This window comes from Caretta caretta, chromosome 23, assembly GCF_965140235.1.
Source record: "Caretta caretta isolate rCarCar2 chromosome 23, rCarCar1.hap1, whole genome shotgun sequence".
NCBI classification, from domain to species: Eukaryota; Metazoa; Chordata; order Testudines; family Cheloniidae; genus Caretta; species Caretta caretta.
The window spans coordinates 5934040-5943810 of NC_134228.1; the positions used below are offsets into that span (position 1 = coordinate 5934040).

General features: G+C 52.4%; 1 protein-coding gene across 1 annotated transcript; it reads left to right on the top strand.

The window, feature by feature from the left end:
* Positions 1 to 5547: 5547 nt before the first annotated feature.
* On the top strand, positions 5548 to 9558 carry NANOS2 (nanos C2HC-type zinc finger 2). The gene has a single exon (XM_048833115.2). The coding sequence runs from the start codon at positions 8436 to 8438 to the stop codon at positions 8982 to 8984; it is 549 nt and encodes a 182-aa protein (XP_048689072.1). The 5' UTR covers positions 5548 to 8435; the 3' UTR covers positions 8985 to 9558.
* The last annotated feature ends 213 nt before the right edge of the window (positions 9559 to 9771 follow it).

Genomic DNA, 9771 nt, shown 5'->3' on the forward strand with positions numbered 1-9771 from the left:
GGGCTCTGAAGGCCCCCTCCTGGGCTCAGACCGGTTTGCAGTGTGACTCCTGGGGGACCACCTGGCCGCTAAAGTGAGGAACACCAGCTTTGCAAAGGGGCTTCTTAACCCCTTCTTTCCTGGCCCCGAGACAGCACAACCCTGTTGTCCCATCAGCCTTGATAGCCCCTTGATGGCCTGATATCAGCTTCCCAGAGGGTCGAGTCCCCCGGAGGGCTGTGATTCTTAAAGCAAACAGGAATTCTCAACTGGACCCAGATCCATTCCCCAAACTGCCCCATCTCTTCCCCCTCTGAAGAGGGTCAGCTGAGGGATACCCCAGAAGATCCTAACACCTCTTTCAAACGTCATACCATACACCCCAACCAGCTGACCACATCCATAAGTCATTACAGAGCGGTTCCTTCCTATCTCGGGTGCTTATCTGGCCATCACCATAGTATTTGGGCAGCTCACAATCTGTAAGACTCTAAGGTACTTAGCCACACATACCCTCTGTGAGACAAGGCCATTATCCCCATCATATTGATGGGGAAACTGAGGCACAGCACGGCAATGACTTGCTCACAGTCACAGAGGGCATCTATAGCAGAGCAGGGCCTTGAGCACTGGTTTGTCGGGTCCCAGGGTGGTACCTTACTCACCAGACCATCCTTTCAGTTCCAGCGTGGGTGATTTCCCCCTGTGGCTCGCACCGGATGGGTGACACATAGGGTGTTCTCACGCAACCCATGTGCCCCTTTTACCCCCAAGCCTCTGGGTTTGAACTGTGATCTGACCCTGCAAACCCCTCCACCCGTGTTCGTCTGCTATGGATCATGAAGTGCGATGATGGCTGGTGCCTTAGGGCGCCAGCCACACCGACTGGGCACTGGGCTTCCCCACTTGGGGATGGGGATGCACCCCCTGGATTGGTCAGGGTGGTTAGGACAGGCCTGGCCTGCTGCAGAGCTGGTCAGGTCCTGTATCCAGGGCCCTGCCCCCATCCTTCCCAGGGAGGTGGCCCCACTCCTGGGCTGAGGGTGTCCGAGGAATCTGTTTTCACACCCAAGGGTGAATATTTGACACCCCTGGGGCCAAATTCCGCTCTCCATCCCACCCATGGTGGGAAGTGATTTGGGGTCCCTTACTAAGGGGGTCCCATGAGATCCATGGTTGCCCTCTGGAAAGGTTCCTCTGTTATAGGCAGCAGCCTCCTGGCTGCTTACACTGACTTTGTGCTCATCTCACCCTCTGGGAGGAGCCACGTGGGGCAGTACTCAACTGCCTCAGTTTCCCCACTTCTGGCTATAGCAACACCCAGCTGTGCCTCAGTTTCCCCACCTCCAGGCTGTCCTTCCACTCTTGAAATGACTCCCACCCCCCTTTACTCCTCACTGCTTGCAGGCGGTCCAGAGAACCCCCTCTCTGGCAGCTTGACTGCTGCAGCTTGTTCTCAGGGCCCGACTGATTTGCCAGGTTTGGGGTGGGGAGGGAATTTTCCCCCAGATCGGCAGGGACTTTGGGGTTTTTCCCCTTCTCCGGCAGGGTGGGGCATGGATCTGGGCAGGTCTCGGGTCTGTTCCGGTCCCTGCACGTGGCACACAAGAGTTTAGCCTGCCGAGGACCCAAACGCTGGCGTCTAATTAGGGTCGTTGAGCTCGGCATACGGGGGAGCGAGCGGGTGAACGTCTAGATGTGAGCCTGGGCTAGACAGGAGGTCAGCCTAGTGGACAGGATGACTCCTTCCGGCCTTAAATTCCCTGAACCTGTGAAATAGAAAGCAGCGGGAGATAGTCACGGTCGGCTGAGGACTGAACTCAGCATCCTGCAGATCGTGGCCCCTCCTGGGGAACTGCCTCCCTGTTAGCTCCAGTGATTCGGGGTGCCGGCTGCCCCTTTGCCTGGGTTGGCAGTAACTGAACAGCTGTGAGCCATTGCCGGCCCCCTGGTGCCTGAGCCCTGGGCATTCTGCCCCTTCGTGTCCCCTGGCAGTCAGAGCATCTAGATCTCTGCCACTGGGGGTTCCCCCTTCCCATCTCTGGGGAGCCCCCTCCAGGGGCCCATCCAGGAACGGCTCCCCTTGGGTTTCCTCTTGGAACCCGGCCGGCTGCGCACATTGTCGTCCGTCCGTTTCCCAGCTGCCCGCCGCTCTAGGCTCAGAAACCTCAGCCACAGCTGGCATGCCCCAGCCCGCCCCCAGCACCAATGTCCCTACATAGCCCCTCATTTGGGTCGCAACCGCAGCGTGACTCAGAGCCCCTTTATTCTGCACCCCGGAAACCTCCCCCTCCGCGCTTTGGGGCTGGTTCAACTCTGGCAGCAACGCTTAGCGCCTCTCCAGTTTGCGCCCTTGCTCCTGCACCGGGGTCTGCAAGCTGCTTGGGCCCACGGACAGCACTTCTCTCTCAAGCTGCACCTGTGGGAGCAGTGAGCTCGGTCCGGCTGCGGTGCAGGGGGCTGTGGGTGCTCTCCTGTCCCCCTCTTCCCCGGGGAGAGGGCCCCAAACTCTCTCGCTCGGCCATTCTGGCCTCTGTCTGCTGGGACGCCCACCTGCCCTGCCAGGGCCGCTCCACTGGGCACGGCTTTGGGGCTGGCACTTGGTTCTGCCTCTGGTCAGTCTCCTGTGGCGGCATCACCCTTTCTAAGGCCTGCCTCCGATCGTGCGTGTCTGGTCGCGCCTCTTCCCCGAACGGCTCAGCCTCGCTCCCTTTTCTGCCCAGTCTGCAAGATCCGCCTTCTGCTGTCTCTCTTCGAGCCTCAGACCCTCACAAAGGCCTTTAAAGAGCTTTGCCCGCTGCAACGCTGCCCCCAGCATGGCCCAGCCCTGGCACAGTCCCCCCAGTGCACAGGTGCCAGTCCCCTATAATCGGATGCAACCCTTGGATCCCATCTGCATCCATACCAGCCGGGTCTGGGCAGGGGGTAGTCCCTTCAGGGCTCCTCAAGCAATCTTCTGGGGTTAGAACGCCCCACTGGGCCCCGCCCTGAAATGCGGGACCCTACAGATGCCTGTGGCAGGGAAGCCAAGGACAGGGGTGCTCTCTCCCCCTCCTGCCCCCCCACCCCAGCAGCAGGGGAATTCCCGGTGGATTTTCAGGAGAGAATCCAACCATGAGACACCCCCTCTCAGCCCCCGCCCTGTGTTTTCACTGGCCCTGATCCAGCCTCACAGTCAAAGATCAAGTGACTGGGGGGGTTGTGTGTGTCACAACTCCACGGGATCTGTGGCTTTTAAGCGGTCTGGTGGAGGAACCCCATGAGTGTGCCCCCTCCTCACCTCGTGTCCTGACCTGCCCTCCAAAAGCAGACTTAGCCCTTTGCCCTCCACTGGGTAACAATGTGAAGTTTAGGGGGAAACTGAGGCACACATCGGCGTCATAAACATATCACAGAAAATCCCCACTTTGTCACAGGGGGCTTTTTGTCTGGCTTGTTTACACTTTGAGCTTCACCCCACCCACCCAGACGGAACAGGTATGTCAGCCCTTGCTCACTCTGCAGCTCCAGCCCTGAACTGTCTGCGTCTCCTGGCTCTGGTCCAGTGGTTCTCCACCAGGGGGATACGCAGAGGTCTTCCGGGGGTACATCAACTCATCTAGACATTTGCCTGGTTTTACAACAGGCAGGCTACGTAAACAGCACGAGCAAAGTCGGTGCAAACTAAAACGTCACACGGACACAATGAGAAAGGAAGCAGCAGGTCAGGAATAGCGCGCTGGGACACTTTTGTATTTTGATGTCTGCTTTTGTAAGCAGGTCGTTTTTAAGTGAGGTGAAACTTGCGGGTACGCCAGACAAATCAGGTGCCTGAAAGGGGTACAGTCATCTGGAAAGGTTGAGAACAGCTGCTCTGGTCAGTTTCACGCAGCAGTCAGGGGCCTGTAACTTACCTCCCTAGAGCTCTGTGGGAGGGGAAGTGCCAGGGAAAGATACAAACTTCCAACTTGTTCCAGACAGAGCGGCACCAGGGGGGCAGGTGCAATAGACACATAAACAGAAAAACACCAGAGGCCCCAAAACAATGCCGAAAGCAGGTTATTATTAATCAGGCTTGTTAGGGTCGTGCCTAAGGCTCCCACTGAGATGGGGGCCCCATTGCACTTGATCTGCACAGGGTAACAAAAGGTCTCTGACCCAAAGAACTGACACTGGAGATAGAGCAGACCAGGATGAGGCCAGGGTAGAGCAGAGGGAGCACTGAGAGGGCAGCACCAGGGAAATTAAATGCAAGACACCCTTGAAATGCCAACCAATCCAAGGTCCGGGTGCCGCACTTTGCTCTGAAGTCAATGGGGCTCCTCCTGGACATAATGTTGCATACATGTGGGTTTGCAGGATTGAGCCCCAAACTGGACTATTCCAGAATGTGAGGTGCCTCGACAGAGGCTAACTTGGCCCAGCTGTGAGTCTGCGAAAGTGTTTTTTTCTATTCTGGTTTTCCTTGGCAAGGTTAGCATTTTAATGAGCTGGTCAGGACAGTTTCTCTTGAATGAGGAAAACAAGACGACACATGATGCGAGCTGGCTAAATTTAAGGTTTAACCTTAATTGCTCAAATGTCCTAATATTGATTGCTTGATATTTTAACCTGCATTCGTTCTGGAGCTTTTCTGCATTTAATTTCCCTGTCTTTTCCTAGGCATTGTCCACATGGGGAATTCTGGTATAACTCAGGTATTCTGTAATATGCCCCCTCCAAACAGTCTATTCAACAACAAAAAATCACTTTATTCCAACATAAATAAATATCCCCCCCCCCCCCCCCCCGGGTGGGGGGGGAGAGAGAGAGATAGCTCAGTGGTTTGAGCTTTGGCCTGCTAAACCCAGGATTGTGAGTTCAATCCTTGAGGGGGCCATTTAGGGATCTGGGGCAAAAATTGGGGATTGGTCCTGCTTTGAGCAGGGGGTTGGACTAGATGACCTCCTTAGGTCCCTTCCAACCCTGATATTCTATGATTCTATGAATAAGTATTTCACTCAATAGAAATTCCAGGATAACTCAGGCGTTCCGGAATAACTCCTTGTATGCACACTCTATTCCAAAATCATCTGAGAAACAGGGAGGTGGCAAAATTTGCAGATGATACAAAACTTCTCAAAATAGTTAAGTCCCAAGCAGACTGCAAAGAAATCTCACCAAACTGGGTAACAAAATGGCAGATGAAATTCAATGTTGATAAATGCAAAGTAAGGCACATTGGAAAACATAATCCCAACTATTCATGCAAAACGATGGGGTCTAAATTAGCTGTTACCGCTCAAGAAAGAGACCTTGGAGTCATTGTGCAGTGGCAGTCAAAAAAGTTAACAGAATGTTGGGAATTATTAAGAAAGGGGTAGATAATATGTAAGGCCCTACCAAATTCATGGCCATGAAAAACATGTCACGGTCCATGAAATCTGGTCTTCCCCCGTGAAATCTGGACTTTTGTGTGCTTTTACCCTCTACTGTACAGATTTCACCGGGGAGACCAGCGTTTCTCAAAGTCAGGGTCTTGAGCCAAAGAGCGTTGCGGGGGGGGGGGGGGGGGGGGTGTCGCAAGTTTACTTTAGGAGTATTTCCACCTTTACTTCTGCCCTGCCTTCAGAGCTGAGCTCTCGGCCCGCAGCCACTGTTTTACAGCTGACCAGCTCTGAAGACAGTGCAGAAGTAAGGATACCAGTAGCACAACCCCTACAATAACCCTGCAACCCCCAAATACTCCTTTTTGTGTCTAGACACCTACAATTACAACATCCTGAGATTTCAGATTTAAGTAGCTGAAATCAGGAAATTTACCATTTTTAAAATCCTATGACCATGAAATTGACCAAAATGGACTGTAAGTTTGGTAGGGCCCTAATAATAAGACAGAAAACTTCATATTGCCTCTATGTAAATCCATGGTACGCCCACATCTTGAATACTGCGTGCAGACCTGGTTGCCCCATCTCAAAAAAGATATACTGGAATTGGGAAAGGTTCAGAAAAGGGCAACAAAAATGATGAGGGGTATGGAAAAGCTTCTGTATGAAAAGAGATTAATAAGTGTCACGGAGTCCCCAGGTGATGCTCTGGAACTGCTCCCTACGAAGCCAGGCAGGACTCTGGGGAAGTCTCCTTTCTGTGAGCAGACTGTCTTCAGGACACACAGCTCACACAGCTTCCACTTTCCTGGGTCTGATCTCGGAGCATTCAGCATCCTCTGCCCCTCCGTGCGCTTCCCCCAGCGAGTCTGCTCAGGCGGAGTCCTGGAGAAGCCAGAGGGTCCTGCCCCCCAACTTCGCAGTCAGACGTGACTCTCAGCCAGCCAGTAAAACAGAAGGTTTATTAGACCACAGGAACATGGTCTAAACCAGAGCTTGTAGGTGCAGAGAACAGGATCCCTCAGCCGGGTCCATTTTGGGGGGCAGTGAGCCAGACAACCACGTGTGCACTTCACTCCATGTCCCAGCCAGCCCCAAACTGAAACTCCCTCCAGCCCCTCCTCCTCTGGGCTTTGTCCCTTTCCCCGGGCCAGGAGGTCACCTGATTCCTTTGTTCTCCAACCCTTTAGCTCTCACCTTGCAGGGGGGAAGGCCCAGGCCATCAGTTGCCAGGAAACAGGGTGTTGGCCATTCTCTGTATCCAGATCCCTGCACACACCTGCCCTCTAGGGCTCTGCAATGATCATACACCCTTATCCTACCACCTAGAGACAAGAACTGCATAGGGGAAACTGAGGCACCCCCACACTATTCAGAGGAAACATTAAGAACAGTCCCGCTTCATCACAATAAGATTAGGACTTTTCAGCTTGGAAAAGAGACGATTAAGGGAGGATATGACAGAAGTCTACAAAATCATGACTGGTGTAGAGAAAGTAAATAAAGAAGTGTTATTTACTCCTTCTCATAACACAAGAAGTGGGGGTCACCCAATGAAATTAATAGGCAGCAGGTTTAAAACAAACAAAAGGAAGTATTTCTTTAAACAATACACAGTCAACCTGTGGAACTCCTTGCCAGAGGATGTTGTGAAGGCCAAGACTATAACAGGGTTCAATAAAGAACTAGATACGTTCATAGAGGATAGGCCCATCAATGGTTATTAGTCAGTATTGGCAGGGAGGGTGTCCCTAGCCTCTGGTTGCCAGAAGCTGGGAATGGGTAACAGGGGATGGGTCACTTGACGATGACCTGTTCTGTTCATTCCCCCTGGGGCACCCGGCATTGGCCGCTGTCGGACGGCAGGATACTGGACTAGATGGACCTTGGTCTGACCCAGTATGGCCCTTCTTATGTTCTTATGACTTTATTCCAGAATATTTACTCTGCCTTGGAGTTATGCTGGAATACCTAGAGTGGAATAACTACTTTGGTACAGATATGCTGGTCAGTTTACCTTAAGGAGGGGACTGGTGGGAAAGTGACCATGTCCATTACTTTTTACGGACCTCCTCCCTTTAGCATCTCTGTCAATCTTTGCAACTGATGAGGGCAGGTTTTAGCAGATATGTGTGTGGGGTTTGGGTTTTTTTTTAAAAAGAAAACGGAAAAGTGTTAACAGGCTGGAGCAGAAAAGGCCTCTTTAAACATTTTTAAAAGTCTTTAAAAAGCTTTCAACTAATGCTGTTCAGACTCGGTTTGATGGTTAAATCTGAGTGAGATAAAAAGCAGCCACATCTGAGACTTTTGTGGATGTTTTCGTGACACCAGCGTAAGCCATGCCTGCTCAGTGTGGCACTCCGCCCCCTTCAAGTGGTGGCTAGGCCAGCTACAGATTGATGAGTAGATCCCTGAGTAGCTCCACATCCAAGCCAGGAGCCCGCAGACATAGTCTTGTGGCTATAAAGCGGCGATCCGCAGATTTGCAGGGCTCTAGGGATGAGCTTGCTACAACCGCCGCTAAGAGAGGGGTGGCTTTTAGCTCAGGCAGTAGAGGCTCCCACATCAAGGTCAAGGGATCCCACGTTCGATCGTAGCCGCTGACAGCGTTACCCGAGGCCAGGGGCAGTCAATAGGCAGACCCCAGGCCAACTCCGGACCAGCAGACACTTTTGAATGGACCTCGAGATCTTTTTATTTACTTATGATGATCATTATTGTTGGTTTATTTTTATTATTTTCTCTGGAGTCTGGATCTTGACTATACCTGGACCAAGAAATTTGGACCTTGGCAAAAAATAACGGACTGCCCCTGGGTGGGAGGTGAGCTTCTGGAGCAGAAGGGAGGGAAAATGGAATTCAGTTTTCTAGAAGAGGGGTGCGTCTGATGCCCAGTAGATTTGCTATAGCTGAACCTTGATATTTAGCTCATTAATCTCCGGTGTGGGATGCTTTTCTGTTTTGATTTCCGGCCCTTTAAATTGGAGACTCCACCTCCTTGCACTGGATGGGCACAGTGCAGCCTGCTGGCAATGCTGCCTACTGCAGGCCACGCCTATTAAAGGAGCAGGGGTCGAGGAGCTTTTTGCAGAGTAGGGGGCTTCTCTGATGAGCACCATGCTTCCCGACTGGCTTTCCGGGACACCTTCTCCACCTGTCACGATCGCGCATGACTTCAACATGTGGCGGGACTACCTGAACCTGTCAAAGGTTCTTGGCGAAATCATTGAGGAGCACAGAAGGGGGTCCAGGAGCCTCCTAACCTGTGAGACTGCAGATCTCTGCCTGCCAGGGACCCCCCTTCAAATGCCTCCGGGGGATGCCTCGAGCCTGAAGTCATCGGGATGGAACAGGAGCAATGGCAGCAGCTGTCCGCAAAGTGGGCAGAACAGGGCGGCCACCCCTCAGACGCCCGGCAGACTCCTATGCAACTTCTGCAGACACAACGGGGAGTCCAAGAGGGTCTACTCCTCCCACTTGCTGAAGCAAGCCGATGGCATCGTGCTGTGTCCCATCCTGCGCAACTACGTGTGCCCGGTGTGTGGTGCCACGGGCGATGGGGCCCACACGCTGAAATACTGCCCGCACAATCAAGAGAAGCAGTCCCTCTACTGCAAAGGTGGACGCAACTCGGCTGGCTTCATAGTGAGACGGTGAACGGCAGGGGAAGAAACCACCTCCACCCTGGGACCTTTCACCGGGGAGCCACCAGAAGGGGCTTGGAACTGAAGTCTATTTTCTACCCTTTGTTTCCGAGTTTGCGTTTCAAGTCCAGGGTGGATTTGACTCAGCCACGCAGAAAGTCGCCCTGGTTTCTTTAAATCCCCACAGCAGCCTGGTTTTCGTTTCCCTGACTTCGGGCGGAAGAGAACCAGTGCCAACGAACCGGAAGTTTCGTAGTTTTGCCCTTGGCCTGCTAACTCATGCGGAGATTTAATTTTCAGCATTTGCAGACGAGGCAGCATCCGTCGGGGTAGATGGGTGCAAGGCTTTTGTCTTTGGTAGATTTGTTTTGTTTGAAACTTCTTTTCCCCACCAAGTGTTATTCGTTTTGTTTTACGCATCACAGGAATCACGAGGACTTTTAAATGTGAAGTTTACTTTAAAATCATGTCAGAAAAAGAACTGAATTCTAATATACGCAGCTACGTCATGTTTTAACTGATTTTGTTATTACAACATGTTGCGGGGGGGAGGGATTGTTCTCTCGGTGTTATGAGATTTGAGGGTTTGTTTATGAGAGTTATTTTTCATTAAAAAATGAAACACTCCCTTATCCCCTTTCCCTTCTGTTTAATAAACAGCACTGTTGTTCTAGCAGACGGTTGTGTGTTTGATCGGCTTTTCCTCTGCGTGGCTCTGGGAGAGATCTCCTTTCCGGCTAGCAATCGAGGGTGAGCCCCTTGTCTCCCCGCTTTTATTCTGGGCGGCGGCTGGGAGGGAG

Excerpts from the sequence above, each read along its gene's own strand:
- NANOS2 (XM_048833115.2), top strand. The coding sequence starts at position 8,436 with ATGAGCACCATGCTTCCCGACTGGCTTTCCGGGACACCTTCTCCACCT.